This window comes from Muscardinus avellanarius (assembly GCF_963383645.1).
Source record: "Muscardinus avellanarius genome assembly, chromosome: 19".
Lineage (NCBI taxonomy): Eukaryota > Metazoa > Chordata > Mammalia > Rodentia > Gliridae > Muscardinus > Muscardinus avellanarius.
The window spans coordinates 21543121-21562396 of record NC_137805.1 but is presented as its reverse complement, the minus strand read 5'-3'; the positions used below and the strand labels follow the sequence as shown (position 1 = coordinate 21562396).

The 19276-nt window shown below is 52.4% G+C and overlaps 1 protein-coding gene across 4 annotated transcripts; it reads right to left on the bottom strand.

Annotated features, from left to right (window-relative positions):
* Positions 1–1001: 1001 nt before the first annotated feature.
* Positions 1002–18305, bottom strand: TCFL5 (transcription factor like 5; the record flags this gene model as incomplete). Of its 4 annotated transcripts, none has more annotated exons than XM_080716088.1 (6): positions 1002–1124; positions 11033–11174; positions 13097–13343; positions 16259–16421; positions 17443–17635; positions 17725–18305. In XM_080716088.1, 6 exons carry the CDS (start codon positions 18303–18305, stop codon positions 1002–1004), a joined length of 1449 nt encoding a protein of 482 aa, XP_080572214.1. The 4 variants fall into 4 exon arrangements, with proteins under 4 accessions (XP_080572214.1, XP_080572215.1, XP_080572216.1 ...); XM_080716089.1 differs by having other exon boundaries at positions 13097–13340; XM_080716090.1 differs by lacking the exon at positions 11033–11174 and having other exon boundaries at positions 1082–1124.
* Positions 18306–19276: the final 971 nt, after the last annotated feature.

Here is a 19276-nt window from a genome sequence, read left to right as displayed (position 1 = left end):
GTATTCCCGGCGGCCCGCTCACCTGTGACACCATACCTCAGTCGCAGGCCCTGCGGCGCGGACTGTGAGCCCAGCACCTGGAGGCTGCGGGTGGTATATAAAGGGTTTTGTACAATTCCACGAGAGTAAAACACTCGGCACCTTGTTTACAAAGCGTCTGTGTAAGACTAGGACACAAGTCCAATGAAGTCATTGTAGTGACTGGCCACGACTTAACAAAATAAAGGATTTAATGTTCCTGTTCCTTACACAGAAATCTAGCTGGCTTTCCCTTCTTTCTGTGTGCAAGCTCCATCTCCATGACAGTGTTTGTTGCAGGTGACTGCACTGACCAGTCTAGTGGATCATCTGCTGTAATAAATAAAGCCACTCACTGGAAAACTCTGTTCAACACACGGTTTATTGCAGGCAAATGATAACCGGCAATATGAGAATGTGGGCATTTAAGCATTCTACTGAGAAAATAGTTTATGTTTATGGGGAAAAAATAGCTTCAAAGAAAGTCTCTGGAAAAAATTTTAGCAAAATGTTTAAAAATAGTACTGCATTTTGCTACAGAGTACATGAGACTGGAAATAATTACAGGGGGGGGGGAGGTACAACAAATACAATGAAATTTCCAAACGACTAGTTAAGAACAATTTACCTTCTTCCAATCACTAATGGGGCGTATTAAAATGTAAATAAGTAAAAAGCAATGTACCATTTAAAGAAATTACAAAGGATGTTAATTTTTCAAGTTATCATGTTAAGAAAACATGATGGAATAGATAACTGACAATGACTAATTATCAGGATGCCTTCCTCCCCAAAGGGCCAGGAGGCATTAATGGATGAGCATTTTGTTCTAGATAAATACTTTTGCGCACGTGTTTCCAGAGCCCCCACCGAGCCCCATCAGCGTGGGCCTCTCCTCTGAGTCGGACATCGGGCGGAGCTCTGGGCGGCGCGCAGGGCACAGGGTGCGGGCAGGAGCGGCTGGACTCCCGGCCCCAGTCCAGTCACTTGATCTCCACCGCGGGGCTGCTCTGCAGGCTCCCCTGCGCGGGGCAGGCCGCCAGCGAGTCCGGTCGGGTCAGCTTCAGCCTTCTGCCAGTTTTACCGCAAAACACGCTCTCAAATTCCTAAGGTCAAGAGGTGATCATTAATGTGCTGAATGCGAGGCTGCTGACACTACCTTCACAAGCACAAGAGGTCGGGTCGAAAGCAGAGCGACGTAAACTACAAAACACGCGGCTTTAAAACATCACTCACAAACCTAGTGCTAAACGCCCCCAACACGTCCCCCAGCAGTCATACCACACAGGTATTTCCCTTTAGCTTTTCCAATACTCAGTATGCCTGACCACTCTGTAAAAACAGCCATATTCTCTTGAGGTCAAAGTTACATCAACATAAAATGTAGCATTTTAATCCTCCTGAAGCGTGCAGGCAGGTGGCCTCTGTACCCACCCTACCCACAGCGAGTGTCCTGCGGCTGGGCTGGTGTTAAGTGGGGTCTCTGGATGGTTCTGTTCAGGGTAAGACTGAGCTGCTCCCTCCGTGCCAGCCGTGGGGCCTTCTCAGGACACCCACCCGTGTGCGCGTGTGTGTGTGTATGTGTGTGTGTGTGGTATTACGGATGTAATCCAGGAGAATTCTATCTCTGAGCTATACCACCAGCCCTATTTTTTAAATTTATTTGGAAATAGGGTCTGGCTAGGTCGATGATTCTCACTACTTGCAGAGGCTGTCCTTGAACCTGAGATCCTCCAGTCTCAGCCTCCCAAGTACTGAGATTACATTAGTTAAGTACTGGGATTACAAGTGTGAGCCACCACGCCGGCTCTCTGCTTTTTAAAAGCCTTCAGTTTCGTGGCCAGCCTCAGCTATTTAAGCCCTCCACAACTTAGTAAGACCCTATTTTAAAATAAAGAATAAAAAATAGGGCCGGGGATGTAGCTCAGAGGTACAATGCCCCTGAATTCAATTCCCAGTACCCCAAAAGGCTGACCACCCTGCGTACACGGGGCAGTCTCAGCCTCATAAACAGCCACGGTGACAGATGTCACGGCTGCTTCCTGGACCACACCCAGCCTATGTGGGTAAGGGACATGGGGAAGAAACGCTTATCACCACCTCACCACCATCAACAAGATGCAAAGTAGAGCCGGGCGTGGTGGCACACGCTTGTAATCCCCACTCTTGGGAGGCTGAAACGAGGATCGTACAGGTTCGAAGCCAGCCTCAGCTACTTAGTGAGGCTCTCAGCAACTTAGTGAGACCCTGTTTCCAAATAAAATATAAAATAGGTCTGGGAGTATAGCCCGGAGGTAGAAAGCCTCTGGGTTCCACCCCCAGTGCCACACACACACACACACAAAGATGCAAAGTAGAAAATTCTACAGGATCAGTCATTTTATGCCAGGCGAGGTGGGCACGCTTGCAATCCCAGCATTCCGGAGGCTGAGAACAGGAGGATCACGGTTCGCGGAGGACCTCCGCTCCTTAGGTCCCTTGCAACTTGGTGAGATCCTGTTTCAAAATAAAAAGCAGGGCTGGGGGTGTAGTTCAGAGGTAGAATGTCCCTGGGTTCCATCCTCAGTACCACATAAAAATATATTTCTTCAGTACATAAAATGGCAAGGAGCCGGGCGTGGTGGCGCACGCTTGTAACCCCAGCATTTGGGAGGCTAAGACGGGAGGACTGCAGTTCGCTGACAGCTTCAGCTACTTAGTGAGGCCCTCCACAACTCAGAGCCTGTTTCAAAATAAAGAATAAAAAACAGGGCAGGGGGTGTAGCTCGGAGATTGAATGCCCCTGGGTTCCATCCCCAGACCCACAAAAAATAATAAAATGGCAAGGAAAAAAAGAACTGTGATAGGTTAAAAGGTATTTGCAGCCGGGCATGGTGGCGCATGCCTGTAATCCCAGCAGCTGGGAGGCTGAGAAAGGAGGATCACAGGTTTGAGAAGAGCCTCAGCAATTTAGTGAGGCCCTCAGCAACTCAGTGAGACTCTTAAAAAAAAAAAAAAAAGCTAGAGTGTCACTTGGAGATAGAATGCCCTGGGTTCAATCCCCAACAACACATACACAAAAACCTGCCAAGTACAGCGCTGCACACCTGTAACCCAGCAACTGAGGAAGCCAGGGCAGGGAGACGGGAAGTCCAAGGCCAGATCCCAGTAGCTGGAAGGCTGAGACAGGAGGATCGCAGGTTCACGGCCAGCCTCAGCAATTTCATGAAACCCTGTTTTAAAACAAAAAAACGGCTGGGGATGTAGCTCAGAGATGGAATGCCCCCCTGGGTTAAATCCCCAATACCACAAGAGAAAAGCTCAAGGCCAACCTCAGCAACTTGAGGGGAACCTACTTCAAAACAAGAGCCGGGCTGGTGGCGCACGCTTGTTATCCCAGTACTTGGGAGGCTGAGATAGGAGGACTGCACAGGTTCAAAGCCAGCTGCAGCTACTCTGTGAGGCTCTCAGCAACTCAGACCCTGTTTCGAAATAAAATATAAAATAGGTCAGGGGCATAGCCCGGAGGTAGAGGCCCCTGGGTTCCATCCCCAGGACCACAAAACCAACAACAAGAGCCGGGTGTAATCCCCGTACTTGGGAGGCTGAGACAGGAGAATTGCAGGTTCGCGGCCAGCCTCAGCTACTTGTGAGGCCCTCTACAACTCAGTGAGACCCTGTTTCAAAATAAAGAATAAAAATATAGGGCCAGGAGTATAGCTCAGAGGTAGAATGCCTCTGGGTTCAATCCCTAGTTCTGCAAATCAAAACAAAACAAACAAAAACTGGGGATATAGCTAAGTGCCCTGGGTTCAATCCCTAATACGATTCAATAAAAAGGGCTGGGGATGTAGCTCTGTGGTGAAGTGCCTTTGGGTTCAACCCCCAGCATCCCCCCCCACACACTGCTGTCAACAAAAGCAATATTTGGGTCGCAACTCAAAGCGCCAACTGTAAGGTGTGGGTGAGCTTCGGGGAGAAAGCAGAGGGCGGGCATCGGGAAGGACCACACTCGAATGACGACGTGAGCTCTGACACAGCCTTTGCTTCTTGTCATCTCTGAGTGAGCTGTCAGTAACAGCTGAGAGCGAGGCTGAGGGAGGAGAAGGCGCAAGCAGCACGCCAGGTGCTGAGCCAGGGACGAGGCGCTCACTTCTATTCTCCCCACCTTTGAGCAATTTGGATTTTGGGGGTCAGCTTTGGGGATCAAAGCCAGGTCCTTCCTTGTGCGTGGTAGACAAGTGCTCTACCACTGAGGTGTAACTCCACCCCCTTTTGAGACAAGGTCTTGCTAAATTGTGCAGCCTGGCCTCAAACTTGTGATCCTCCTACATCAGCCTCCTGATTCGCTGGGATTATAGGCACATGTACACCACACCTAGTTCTTTTTTAATTTTGTGGTCCTGGGGTTTGAACCCAGGGGCGTTCTACCTCCAAGCCACACCCCTCCCCCTAGTTTCCTTTTTGCAGTACTGGGGAGGACGCGGTGTTAAGTGTTGCTCTGACCTGTGGAAGCTGGCAGCGCTGATCTGAAGGGAGACTGGGAGGGAGGCTGGATTTGGTTAGCTTGCACTGTGTGCCTGTGTCGAGTATCACGCTAGACTACATACCATGTACAAACAATGCATATGAATTAAACAGAGCACTTCTGAGCGGAGGTGAGATCTGGAGATGGCGGACCATTTCCATTTGGCTGAATGTTGCCTGACGTGTGACTGCAGGGCACTAGCACTACTGCGGATGGTTCCGAAGCTAAGTGAGGGGCAGGTGCCTGCACATCTCCTCCCAGCCTTCCGTTAAAAGTGAACTCGGCAGGACTCAGCAACAAGAACGCAGCTGACGATGGACCAACGACTTGATGGACATGTCCTCAGGGATGGATATGATGCCAGTAAGTTCAGTAAGAGGCTCAACGTCGTGCACCGGGCGTCAGGCAAATGCACACCAAAACCACGAGGTATGGCTCCACACCCAGCAGTCTGGCTGCTGTGAAGAAGCGGAGGCTAAGATGTGTAGAAACTGGGACCCTGGTGTGTCCTTGGTGGGGAGTGAAAAGGGGCAGCCATTACAGACAGCGAAATGGCAGTTTCTCAAAAAGCCAATTACCATGTGACCCAGCAATTCCACCTGAAGTATAACCCCAAACACTAAAAAACAGGCCCAAACTGACACTGGTCTGTGAACATTCGGAGCAACACTATCCATGGTGGCCCAAGGTGCATCAACAGACGTGGACAAAGTGTTTTATTCGTCCACAGCACGCGAAGCTCCGACCTGTGCCACGTGGGCGGCCCTCGAGGACACGATGCGCAGTAAACTAGCCATGAGACGCACCGCAGATCCCACCAGGAGCCTCCAGGGAGAGGAGCCAAGACTCCAGAGGCAGAGAGGAGGGGCTGCAGAGTTAGGGCTCAACGAGGCCAGCGTCTTTGTCTGGCTTGATGAAAAAGATTTGGGAAGAGCTAGTGGTGACACTTACACGGTATTGTGAATGTACTTAATACCGCGGGACTGTGTGCTAACAGTTCAAGTGGAAACCTTCATTATAAGTATTTTACCACAATATAAAGCATAACCTAGCTAGCAAGGTGGCACACACCTGTGTTCCCAGTACTTGGGAGGCTGAGATAGGAGGATCGCAGCTTTGATGCCACCCTCAGCCATTTAGTGAGGCCCTCAGCAATCTAGTGTGACCTCTTTTCGAAATAAGAACTAAAATAGGGCTGAGGATGTAGCTCAGAGGTAGAATGCCTCTGGGATGAATCCCCAGTACCCCCCACAAGAACATATAAACCTAAATTTGCCTACGTAGAATGCTATGCTTTAAAATAGTAAAAAAAAAAAAAAAAATATGCTGAGCAAGGTGGTGCACGCCTGTCGTCCCAGTACTCGGCAGGCTGAGATGGATCACAGGTCTGCGGCCAGCCTCACAACTGCGAGGCCTTGTTTCAAGCTGGGTGGGTGGCGCACGGCTGCGACCCAAGCCCTCGGGCTGTGCCTTGGACGTGCGTCTCGTGACAGCCAGCATCACCGAGCACGCTCTCCTGTACTGCTGAGCGTCTGTGTTTCCCCTTTCGAAAATGTCTACTTAGGTCATCTGCCCATGTTTTCATCCAGCCGGGTCGTTCCTTTCGCTTTCCGTTCCTCATATGTTACGGATATTCAGGTGAATCGCTGGCAAGTATTTCCTCTCATTTCATCCCTTTACTCTTGATTATTTCCTTTGCTGCGCAGAAGTGTTTTAGCTTAATGCAATCTCACTTGGCAATTTTTGCTTTTGTAGTTCAGCAGCAGAGCCCCTGCCCAGTACATGGGAGGCCCTGGATTCAGTGCCCAGTACTGGAAAAAATCCTACATAGCGTAAATTAAAAATCTGCTTCCAGAGAATTCATGTATTAAAGAAGTAAACACACAAAACTACTCAAAGACAATGAGAGCATTGTATCCCAACGTCAAGGGTATTTTCTTTTTTTTTTTTTTTTTTTTTTGCGGGTCTGGGGATGGAACCCAGAGGCATTTGACCTCCGAGCTACACCCCCTGCCCTGTTTTTTATTCTTTATTTTGAAACAGGGTCTCACTGAGTTGCAGAGGGCCTCACTACGTAGCTGAGGCTGTCCGCGAACCGCGATCCTCCAGGTCTCAGCCTCCCCAATGCTGGGATGACAAGCGTGCGCCACCACACCCGACTTGAAGGATATTTTCAAAAGAGCACTAAGACAAGATTTTGTTTTAAATGCACTGATTAGAAAGCAGGCCTGAGCCGGGCATGGGGCATGCCCGTATTATTTAATCCCTGTACTTGAAGGCTGCGGCAGGAGAATCGCAGGTCCAAGGACAGCCTCAGCGAATAGACTCCCATAAACTAGATATGAGACTGTCTCCAGAAGAGAAACAGAATCAGACTGGGGTTGTAGCTTGAAGGTAGAATGCCTCTTGGTTCAATCCTCAGCACCACAAAAAAAAAAAAGCAAGATTGAAAAAAAATGAAGTAAACTTCTAACTCAAGATATCAAAAAAAAAAATTACATAAAGGTTTTTCCTCTCAACTGGTTCTAGAGTTTAAAACCACTGGAATTACGCCCTCAATTCTTTTTATTTCTTGTTTTGAAATAGGGTCTTGTCAAGTTACCACACACTAGCCTCAAACCTGTGATCCTCCTATCTCAGACACCCAACTTCTGGTATTACAGGCATGTGCCACGGCCCTGGGATGAAATGATGAAAGGTTTTTAAATAATAAGAAGCAAACTGTAGCCAGGTGTGGTGGCATGCACCTGTAATCCCAAGTACATGGGAGGCTGAGACAGAAGGGTCACAGGTTCACAGCCAGCCTTAGCAACTTAGGCCCTCCACAACTTAGTGAGAGCCTGTTTCAAAAATAAAAAAAATAAGACTGGGGGTACAGATCAGAGGTATTTTACCTTCCATCCCCAGTTCTACACACACACACACACACACACACACAGAGCAAACAAACAAAACCCCTCAATGTAAATAATCTGGTTCCCAGAGGAGGGGGAACTGTAGTTAAAAACTAGAAAATGTGGACGGGGAATAGGAACAGTAACACAGCTACGAAGATCGTTCTGAGAACGCTGGCGTCCTTCTGAATGGGGGCTGAGCTGCAGAGCCCATGCGGCTGGCGGCATCTGCCTTATGGGAGACGCAGCCGATCGGGGAGCTGGGGTCCGGCTCGCAGAGGCACGCCCACAAGTAGTTCAAGATACAGGTTCCTGTGTCTAACTGTCTCTGAAACATGGGTGCACCCAGTAAACATGTCAGTTAACTGTTGAAAGTACGTGATGGGTGTAAAGGTATTTGTTACACTACATAAGCTTCTTAGGACACTAATATGAGCCTGCTGTGGCACACACCTTAATCTCAGTACTTGGGAGGTTGAGACAGAAGGATCAGAGGTTTGAGGCCAGCCTCAGCAACTTATCGAGATCCTTTTGCAAAATAAAAACAAAAGAGGTGTAGCTCAGAGGCAGAACATGCCTGGGTTAAACCCCCAGTACCCTAAACAAAAACCCCACAAGGAACACTAATACAAAGGGCGTCATCTATCTGCGTCCCACACTCAGCAACGCCATTGGACATTGGCTCCGGGGCCTCCCAGGCCGGGGGAATGCAGCCTGTCCAGGCCAGAGCACTGCCTCCACCCCACCCGCCCTGTGGCTTCAGGCCTGCCCTGCCGCCGCCAAGCCCTCAAGCTGTCCCCCACACCTGGCACCGCAAACAGGTGGGCCACCCCCAAGGCCCAGTCTGTCCGAGGCTCCAGCTCCCCCGCCCACTCTAGCCCACCCCACAGCAGGGGCACCGCTGCAAGGCTGGTCCTTCATGTCCCCCGCACACTAAAACCTCTCAGAAGAACACAGGCCCACCGCACCCTGGCGGGCCTGCCTCGTGGCCCAATCCCGCGGCTGGCTGCAGGCCTCGCTCTCCTCCACCCAGGGCACACGATGCCCCGCTCAGACCCCTGTGGAACCAGGCTCCCCAGTCCAGTGTCCCACTCCTTCTCCGTACTCTCCTGAGCACCAAGCCAAAGAAGCCTGGGCAGGCATGCCGGCCACGGCGGGGCTCTCACCCATGGCAAGCCCCGGGACTGCTCGCTGTGTGTGCCCTTTCCTCCTGACAGGTCAGCACTATGGTGTGCGCTATCTCCAGCACCTGGAGCAGGTGCATGCTTATGCTAGGACAGATTTTAGCCAGGTACGATGGCACATGCCTGTAATCCTAGTACCTGGGAGACTGAAACAGGATCACACGTTCAGAGCCAATCTCAGTAACCCGCAAGGTCCTCAGCAACTTAGTGAGACCCTGTTTAGATATTAAAAATAGTGCCAGCCGGGCGTGGTGGTGCACACCTATGATCCCAGTACTTGGGAGACTGAGACTGGAGGATCATGTTTGTTTTTGTTTTTTGTGGGTCTGGGGATGGAACTCAGGGGCATTCAACCTCCGAACTACAGCCCCTGCCCTATTTTTTATTCTTTATTTTGAAACCAGGTCTGAGTTGCAGAGAGTCTCACTAAGTAGCTGAGGCTGTCCGCGAACCGCGATCCTCCGGTCTCAGCCTCCCGAATGCTGGGATGACCAGCGTGCCCACCGCGCCCGGCTTGAGGATTGTGGTTTTGAGGACCACCTCAGCAAGTAATGAGACTCTTAGCAACCTAGCGAGACCCTGCTCCAAAATAAAAGTAAAATAGGGCTGGGGTGCAGCTGAGAGGCACGATGCCCCTGGGTTCCAGCCCCAGCACAACAAAAAGGGACAACATGGGGTTTGGGATGAGGTCAGTGGTAGAGTGCTTGTCTTGGGGTTAAGATTCCAGGGCCACAAAAAAAAAAAAAAGGAAGAACAAAGATCTGTATGCAAGTAAGAAAGTCAGGAGAGCACAGGCCGGCTGGGGATGTGGGGCGGCGAGGGAGGATGGAAGGTTTGCGGCCAGCCTCAGAAACTTGGCGGCCTCCACAACTTAGTGAGGCCCCGTGTCAAAATAAAATAGGGCTGGGGTGGAGCTCAGAGGTATGCCCCTGGGTTCGATCCCGGGTACCATAACAAAAAAAAAGGTGAAAGTTGCCATGGAACTGGCCCGGCCCAGTGCTCTGGGCAGTGGCGCTCCAGCCCCTCGACTGCTTCATTTCCTTCCCGTTCTGAGTCTGACAATCTGACAAGTTCAAAGCAATTAAATTTCAAAACATAATATACAAATATAATTCCCATAAAATTTTAATCTATTTAATCTGAGTATACATAAACATCTTATTTCAAAAATTACAAATACCTTCAATGTATTTGCATTACATCAATAGTTGATTACGAATAGGTACACGGAGCCACATTAAGTCATTTTAAAAAATATTAAAGCTTTATTTTATTAAAACAAATGAACAGTTTACCACTAACAATTTTAAAGAACATCTATTTTATAAATAACCACAAATGGTCCAATTAGAAGAAAGTTGACATAGTATTGGTTTAAAATCCAATTAAATCTCTAGTGAAAGTCAAGCCCTCACAACACCTGTGAGCCAGAGGTAAATGTCGCGTGGGCGCGGGAAGGGACAAGGGCGCGCTCTGCAGGCCCCAGGCAGCTCAAGCACCCGCTCGGGAGGCCTCTGGGCGCGACGCTTACAAAGGTTCTGGGTTTGCGGCACCCACCTGAGCCGTCTCTAGGCGACTTCCGCTGGGGTCAAAGCAGCGACACCCAGCAGCTTGGGAAGACACAAATGAGGGCTCTCGGGTTGATGTATTTCACTAAGGATCACGCCCAGAAGGACAAAGAGCTGCTGGCCCTGACTGCCAGAGTTCTGAGACCAGTTCCAGGCACGAGCCCCCACCGCCAGTGCAGCTGGACTCTACCATGAGCACCGCCCTCCTCCCTCTGCCCCGGGCCAACTGAACTCCTCCAACCAGGCACTCCTGGTCTCACAAACCACACCATCCCGAAGAGACTCAGCGGCTCTTCTTTTTTTCTTTTTCTTTTCTTTTTTTTTTAGGGGTGGAACCCAGAGGCTTTCTATCTCCAGGCTATACTCCTAGACCTATTTTATATTTTATTTGGAAACAGGGTCTCACTGAGTTGCTGAGAGCCTCACTAAGTAGTTGACGCTGGCTTCGAACATGTACGATCCTCCTGTCTCACCCTCCCAAGCGCGGGGATTACAAGCGTGCGCCACCACGCCCGGCATCAGCGGCTCTTCTTGCTTCCACCCTTAACGTCTTCTGAGGGCAGACACATCCTCTGAGCTCTCAGACTACACAGAACACCGGAGCAAGCAGGCGCTCCATTTCCTATCTGACAATTGAGTCATTAAAATACTGTCACCTCATAACAAACCTAGGTGTGATCATTACTTAATAAATGCCAAGTGACATCATTAAAGAGCAGAGATTGTTCATACTGGACTTAGTACTTGACATTAGACTCCAGGGTACAAAGGGCAGCCTGAGTTATCCTTGAAAAAAAGGATAAATTGAGTAAGTAAACCTAAAAAAAATTCTAAAATCGACCTGGCCTACTCAATACTAACCTTTTTAAGGGAATCCCCGTGACGTTCCTGAATATACTTCAGGAACGCTGTGGTCCACTGAAGGGTTGTCGCCTTATCAGTCTCTGCGTTGCAGAACGGAACTAAAAGGTTCAGCTCGTCACAGCAAATGCGGATTCTGCGCCTGCAGTCAAAACCGAGCAGTCACACGGGGCAGCGGAGGCACAGGCCTCGCCAGAGGCATCGGTGCTCTGGGCGCTGGCCTGAGTGTCCAGGCCAGCCGGCCCCAGGGAGCCTTTGCTGCAGTGCTCCCTCTAGAGCAGCGCTGTTGGGAGGCCCCAGGCCCTGCAGCCAGTGCTCCCTATCTACTTCTCACCACCAGGTCCAAGTCTCTAACAAGGGACGGCTCCCAGCCCTGACGCTAGAAGCAAAATCCTGGGCGTGCTTTGGGCAGGTGACCCCCCCCCCCCGCCGTGCCAGATGCTGAAGCAGGTACTCGGGCCCGGCATCCGGGGTCCCTGGCATGCAGAGGCTCGCAGGCTACCATTCTGCTAATATCCTAGGACGTGGCCTTTGAGAATTTAAATTGCCACTTGAGTCTTACTGCCAGACCCTCCTTCTGTACCCTCACACCTGTCCACTAGAGTGGCGGTCGGGGCTCCGCCAGCTGGCAGCTGCCCTGGCTTCCAGGTGTGGGCAGACACTCCACATATCAGCTCATTAACTCTGCTCTCCACTCTGGGACAGATGTACCCCACTGGAGGTGAGACGCTCCAAAGGAGAAAACCTGCGCAAGGCTGCCAAGCTAGGAAAGGCGGGGCGAGGAACTGTCCACATGGAGCAGGGAGCGGGGGAGGGGCTGGGACTTGAACCCAGAGGCATTCTACCTCCAAGCTACATCGCCAGCTCTATTTTTTATATTTAAACATGGCCTTACTAAGTTGCTGAGGCTGACCTCAACCTGCAATCCTCCCGTTTCTGACTCTCAAGTACTGGGATCCAGTTGTGTACTACTTCACCAGGCAAATAAATGTTCTTTTTTTTTTGCTGGTCTAGGAATGGAACCCAGGGGCATTCTACCTCCGAGCTACACCCCCAGCCCAATTTTTTATTCTTTATTTTGAAACAGGGTCTAAGTTGCAGAGGGCCTCACTAAATAGCTGAGGCTGTCTGCGAACCGCAATCCTCCTGTCTCAGCCTCCCGAATGCTGGGATGACAAGCGTGCCTGCCATGGCCGGCTGTAAATGTTCTTAAATAAATGCGGGGGTAGTAGAAAGGACTCAGTCCAGTTCTAGGAAGTCCCTCAGCGTGTGTGCAGGCCTGTTAATAAGAAAGGTATCTAGCGAGCTTTATTTAATATGTGCCTTAAAAAGCAAGACGTTGCCTTGGCTCAATACTCAATGCTGGAGCTTCGAAGCTATCTCACTCAGCGCTATTGATTTCCCAAGCCTAAAACAGAAACTGGTACGCAGCATTCAAGTGGCTAAGCTCAGCTACTAGGGAGATGCTGTGTAGAACCTAGCAGCGCTCACTGCTAGGCCTGTAATAAAGAAAAATGACCTCTCGTTGTACATAGCAGCAGAGCACACATAAAATCCAATCTTAGCCTTCTCCTTTCCCGGCGCTCTTAGAAGGACCAAAGAAAAGGAAGAATAAAGTTGCCCACTGTGCAGGTCACCTGACGACCTTCTGACAAGGCCGGTCCTCAGCCGGGACGGAGGGAGATTAGCCGAGTGCCGGCAGCCCTGCACTCCGCCGGCACGGCTGTGCGCACCTGCTTTCCTTTGGGAGCTGGAATCCGGCTGTGCGGGTGGGGTGCGCTCAGGTGTGGGGTCTCTGACAAGCTTTCTGCTTGGCAAGGCCTGCCACATTGCCGGTGAGCACCACGGGAGCAGGCCAGGGCGCTGCGCCCGGCCCCCTGTGTGTCTCCCTGCACCTGTGCCCTTTATCCTTGCTCCGTACTAAGTCACAGCCATGGGCCCAGCAAATCACGGAGCCCAGGGCGATCTTGGGGATCCCAACCCGAGCAGAGCAAGGTCACGCTCTCTCGCCTACTGCCCCGGCACGGCGCTCGCTGCTAGGCCTGAGCTGGCCGCACACTTTACCTTCTATCTCTTTCCATCCGGTTGTGCCTCTCCCTACGCTGAGACCTTCCTCCCTGGGGCCCGCTCTGGCTCTGCTCCCCCGGGTTGGACTGTGAGGACTCCGAGGACTGCCAGGCGCCCTGTGCGGCCGTGGAGCCTTCGCCCACATTCTGAATCTCTCCAAGGGCTCTTCGCTCTACACTCGTGTCCAACTGACGTATCCTACTCCGATTCCTCTTATTTATTGCTTGTTTACATAGCGCTTCTTCTTTGCAAAAGAAGGAAAAAGTCGTATTTTAATTTTTCATTCTTAACTCCATTAATGTTAAAACATATTTTGGTATCTTCAAACAAAATACAAACATTACTGGCTGCATATGAAGAAAAGAGAAGAGGGCGCCGTGATGGCAGGGAGCCTGCGCGCTGGCAGCGAGCTCCAGGCCTGCTTCACACGCCAACCCCGGACACGCTCTGGCGTTAAGGTAAATGCTCCTTCCAAGGGTTAAATGACCAATAAGAGCCTGTAAAATCCCCTTATCAACAGGTGTTGTTATCTAGGAATAGGGAGAAACCAAGAACCTGTCCCCTTCCTTGAGAAAGATAAAAATATTTTCTCCAAAAGAGGTTTTCTTTCCTTCTTCCTCCCTTTCTTATTTTGCAGTATTGAGGCTGAACCCAGGGGTATTCTACCTCCAAACTACACTCCTGGCCCTATTCCCCCCCCCCCCCAGTACTGGGGAAGGAAGCTAGGGCATTTTACCTCTGAGCCACACCCCCAGCCCTTTTTTTTTTTTTTTTTTTTTTTGCGGGTCTGGGGATGGAACCCAGAGGCATTTGACCTCTGAGCTACACTCCCTGCCCAATTTTTTATTCTTTATTTTGAAACAGGGTCTCACTAAGTTGCAGAGAGCCTCACTAAGTAGCTGAGGCTGTCCGCGAACCATGATCTTCTGGTCTCAGCCTCCCAAGCGCGGGGATTACAAGTGTGTACCACAACGCCCGGCTATTCTTTATTTTGAAACCAGGTCTCACTGAGTTGCAGAGGGCCTCACCAAGTAGCTGAGGCTGGCCCTGAACCGGGATCCTCCTGTCTCAGCCTCCCAAATGCTGAGATTCCAAGTGTGTGCCACCGTGCCCAACTCCTATTTCTTATTTTGAAACAGGGTTTCTTTAAATTGCTGAGGCTGTCCCAATCTGCAATCCTCTTGACTCAGCCTCTCAAGTACTGGAACTACAGGCATATGTCAACATGCCTGGCTGAGATTTTCTTTATATGCAATTATTCTAACACGATGACTGATATTTTAACTGTAATACTCAAAAAAAGGACAAAACTTAAGTGGCTTAAGGTTAAGTATGCCGGTGCCTTGAAGTGGTTCTTCTCACCAGAGTAGTAAGTAGCATTATGGTTTTCATATGCCATCCCACATGCTATTAGAAATATGTCAGATTCCCATCAAAGAGTTGATCTAATCAGCAGGATTGGTGACATGCAGTCCACACGCCACACAGAGCCAGGGGAGGGGTTTGTACACATTTCAGAACAGTGATTAATGTTGCGTGTGTATGTGCACACATGTGCAGTACTGGGGGCGGAACCCAGGGGCATTCTACCTCCGAGCTACACCCCCGGCCCAATGTTTTTATTCTTTATTTCGGAACAGGGTCTCACTGAGTTTCAGAGGGCCTAAGTAGCTGAGGCTGCCTGTGAACCATGATCCCCCTGTCTCAGCCTCCCGAATGCTGGGATTACAAGCATGCGCCACCACGCCCGGCTTCTATTTTGTTCTTTATTTTGAAACAGGGTCTAAGTTGCTGAAGGCCTAAGTTGCTGAGGCTGTCCACAAACTTGTGATCCTCCCAAGTACTGGGATTACAGGCATGCCCACAATACCGGCAACTGGTGATAACATTTTAAAGGGGACCTGGAAAGGAGCCACCAAGTTTGGGTGTTACTTTTGTCCCTAGCCTGCGCAGTCAGCACAGAGGCCAGGAGCATCTGAACAAATGTTGGCGTGCATAAAATGTCCCCAAGAGGACAAGCAGCGGCCAACTGCAGAAAAAGCAGCACTCCACCCGCTTCCGTCTCAGCTGGGAAAGCCAGTGCTGCAGTGCTAGCTTGCTGAGTACAGGAGAGGAGCTTCCCAGAAGGAAGAGATTAAGAGTTAACTTTCAAGGTTGCACAGTCTGCCTTCAGCAATGTCTCTACTTCCCAAGCCAATCCCTGCCAACACTGTCTTCTTTCGGCATGTGTGTTTGTGTGTTTTTTACACTGTCTTCTTTGGGGTGTGTGTGTGTGTGTGTGGTGCTGGGGATTAAACCCAAAGGCATTCCGCCTCTGAGCTACACACCCAGCCCTATTTTTTTTCTTTTTCTTTTTTCGTGGTAATAGGGACTGAATCCAGGGTATCCCACCTCCGAGCTACACTCCCAGCCTTATTCTATTTTTATTTTGAAACTGGGTCTCAGTAGGTCAATGACTAGACTCAAACCTGTGATCCTCCTGTTTCAGGCTCCCGAGTACGGGGAGTACAGGTATGCACCACCAAATCCAGGCTTATTTTACCTTCTGTTTTGAAACAGCCTCACTAGGTTGCTGAGTCTTGTTCAGCTGCGAGGCTGGCCACAAACCTGTGGTCCTTTTGTCTTAGCCCCCCAAGTACAAGGATGGTGCCGGTGCACCTGGCTAGTGCCTGCCTATCAGGCACCTCTCGTAAAGCTTTCAGCAGATTTCAGACTCCTGCCTTAGAGTACAAAATAAAAATAAGCTATAAAGTGCTTTCAGTAATAAAGACAACTGAAAATGTGTATGAGGCTGTCATTTCATTTCAGTATTAAGAGAAAGCCCTTAGCTGGCAGTAGTAGCTAAATATATATCCCTCAAGCCGGGTATGGTGGTGCACACTGCAATACCAGTACTTAGGCCAAGACAGGCAGGTTCACAGGCAATGTCAGCAACTTCATAAGACGATTTCAAAATAAAAAAAAATAATAATAAAATAGGGCTGAGGGTAGCTCATGGGTAGATCACGCTTGGGTTCAATCCCAGTAAACGACACACACACCCCCATACACACACGCACATCTGCGATGACTGGGTAGTGGGCGGAGGCCCACCCCTACACAAGCCAGTCCCCGCTGCCCAAGGCTACAATGGCTGCAGCCCGCTGCCTTAGCGCTTACCTCCCACTTTAATCCAAACCTGCTCAGGCAAAGCTTTGTTTCTGCTACCTAAAGTCTGCTTAGTGGATTCAATTTCTTGCTGGTAACAGAAAGAAAATGCTCGAGGTAGTCCAATATCCTGGTGCTTGGCAGCTTCAAGTATAGAGCACGAGTTGCTAGAACTCTGGAAAAAATGAAGGGACAGGAATTCTATCAACATGTGGCTCAATCCGCTCTGCAAGACACAAATACAGCACATAGAACAGAAGCAACGTCAAACTATCACGATAGCTGGGAGCAGTGGCACAAGCCCATAATCCCAGCACTTGGAAGGCCGGGGACAGGAGAATCTCAGCTTTGAGGACAGCCTCAAAGAACGAACGTAGGAGGTTGGGCATGGCGGTGCATGCTTGTCATCTCGGTACTTGGGAGGCCGAGACAGGAGGATCGCAGGTTCAAGGGCAGTTCCGGTAAGTAGTGATCCTCATCAGCCTTGTAGCAAGACCCTGATTCCAAATGAAAATAAAGTGGGATTGGGGGGGGGGTTATAGCTCAGAGGTAGACTGCGCCTGGATTCAATCACCAGTACCACACACAAAAACCCATTGCTGTGCATGCTGAGGAACTTATGTTTCAAGATGGAATTTTCTGGCATCACAGACTGAAAGTAGGGGCTCTCTACCGCTGAACTAATCCGGATCCCCCTTGTACTCTATCTTGAGACAGGGTCTTGTTAAAATGGCAGGCTGGCCTCAAACTTGCTATCCTGCCTCAGCCTCTCCAAGTAACTGGGATTAAGGGCACGCGCCACTGCGCCCAGCTCACTGAGGATTTGTAAATAGCCCCAAACCACAGAAGTATTCAAGTTTAGAAAATTATTAAACTTAGAATAATGGCCCACACTTGTGATCCCAGTACTTGGCAGGTGGACACAGACGGGAAGATGGCAGGCTTGCGGCCAAACTCAGCGAGTAGCAGCAAGACTCCCGGCCACCTCGAGAGACCGTGTCTCAAAACAAAAAATAAAAAGGCCGAGGGGGTGTTGGCGTGGAGGTGGGAGACCTCTGGGTTCTATCACCAGGACCACAAGGAAAGAAAGGGCTACTAAGCTCCACGAAAGGAAGACGGCTTTGGAACCCAAATGCTATCTGCTAAAGCCTACACATTCAGGAGCGGAGCACAAGCTCCGCGAGGCCCGGGCCCACCTGCGTCTGCGCAAGGTTGGAACTCCCGCCCGCGGGGCAGGCGCCGGTGAACAGCGGGTAGGTGAACTGCAGCGCGGTGGCGGCGGCGGCGGCGGCGGCCGTCTTGTTCTTCACCAACGTCGTGCATTTGTTTTGCTGCTGATGAAGAGGAACGTTCATCAGCTCGGACGGATGTCGAATCAGAGTCACCAAGCTGCCGAGACAAAGGGAAAGGCCGGGCGCTGAGCGGCGCGGGCGGGGCCGCGGGGCGAGGGCGAGGGCGCGCCGGCCCCCCGCACGCACTTGCTGAGCGCCGCGCCCGGCTCGGGGGGCTCGGGGCCGCGGGCGGCGGGCGGCGGCGCGGCGGGCAGGCTGTTGAAGCGGTCCTCCAGGCGGACGCGCACGGCCGGCTTGCTGCGCGGCTCGGGCGCGCCCTCGGGGCCCGCGGCGCCCGCGCCCTCCTTGGCCCGCGCCGCGTCCGCGCCGCCCGGCGTCTTGTCGGCGGCGCCCGCCTCGCCCAGCAGCATCATGCGCAGCTCCTGGAAGTCGACGTGGCCCAGGCAGGGCGCGTCGGCGGCCAGCGGCGGGCACAGCACCGGGTACGCCGGCGGCGCGGCGGCCGCGCCCGCGCCCGGCCCGGCCAGCAGCGCCGAGCCCAGCCGCGCCTCGAGCTCGCCGTCGGCCGCCTCCATGTGCGAGTAGAGGATGTGCTGCAGCTGCGTGTACTCCACCTCCGTCATCTCCACCAGGCTCAGGTCGGTGGTCGTGAAGCTCAGCCCCGGCTCGCCCAGCGCCGCGTCCCCGCCGCCCGCGCCCTCGGGGCCCGCCTCGCCGCCCGCCGCGCCCGCCTCAGGCGGCGGCTCCCGCGGCCCCGGGCCCGACATGCCGGCGCGGCGCGGCGCGGCGCAACAGCGGGCGCGGGCGCGGGGCGGCGAGGCGGGTCGCGGCCCGAGCAGGACGCCGCGCCGGCCACCGCGGGCGCGCCGTTGGGGGAGGGAAACCGCTGAGCGCCGCCCAGCGCGCCTGCGCCGCGCCGCCCCGCAACGGCAACCCCGCCCCCGGCGGGCCCCGCCCTCCGTTACCCGCCGCCCGCCCGGCCCCGCCCCCGCCAACCGCCCCCCGCGGCGGGACGGCGGCCGCGAGCGAGCGCGGGGCGGCCCCGCCCCGCCCGGCCCCGCCCCCGGGACGGCCCCGCCCCGACAGGCCCCGCCCCGCCCCGCCAGGCCCCGCCCCGCCCCGCCAGGCCCCGCCCCCGGGCGGCCTCGCCCGGGTTCCAGGCCAGGCTCTACCTGATTCCTGGTCAGCCCCCGCTCGGCCTGAGCCACGCCAGCCGCGCCCTGATCCTCGCCAGCCGCGCCCTGATCCTGTGCTAAGCCACACCCCCTGGTTGGCCACGCCTCCCAGCACCCCACAGCCGGCGCACCTCCTGCTTAGCCCCAACGTCGGGCCACTTCCCGGCCTGCCACGCCCCAGTGCCCCGTCAGATCTGTCTGGCTATGCTGCCGATGCTCGGCCTGCCCAGAGAGGTTCATCTGCTCCGGATACTTTGCTCAAATGGCATCATGTAAGACACACTCTTAAAAGACTCATGTTTGCTGAGCATGGTGGTGCACGCCTGTAATTTCAGTACTTGAGAGGCAGAGACGGGAGGATGGCAGCTTCGTGGCCAGCTTCGTGGCCAGCTTCACAACTTAATGAGGCCCAAAGCAGCTTAGTGATAAAAGAATAAAATAGGGCTGGAGGTGTAGCTTGGAGATAGAATATCCCTGGATTTCATCCCCAGTGCTACAAGAAGGAGGAGGAGGAGGAGGAGGAAGAAGAGGGAGGAGGAGAAAAGAAAAAAATAAAAGATTTT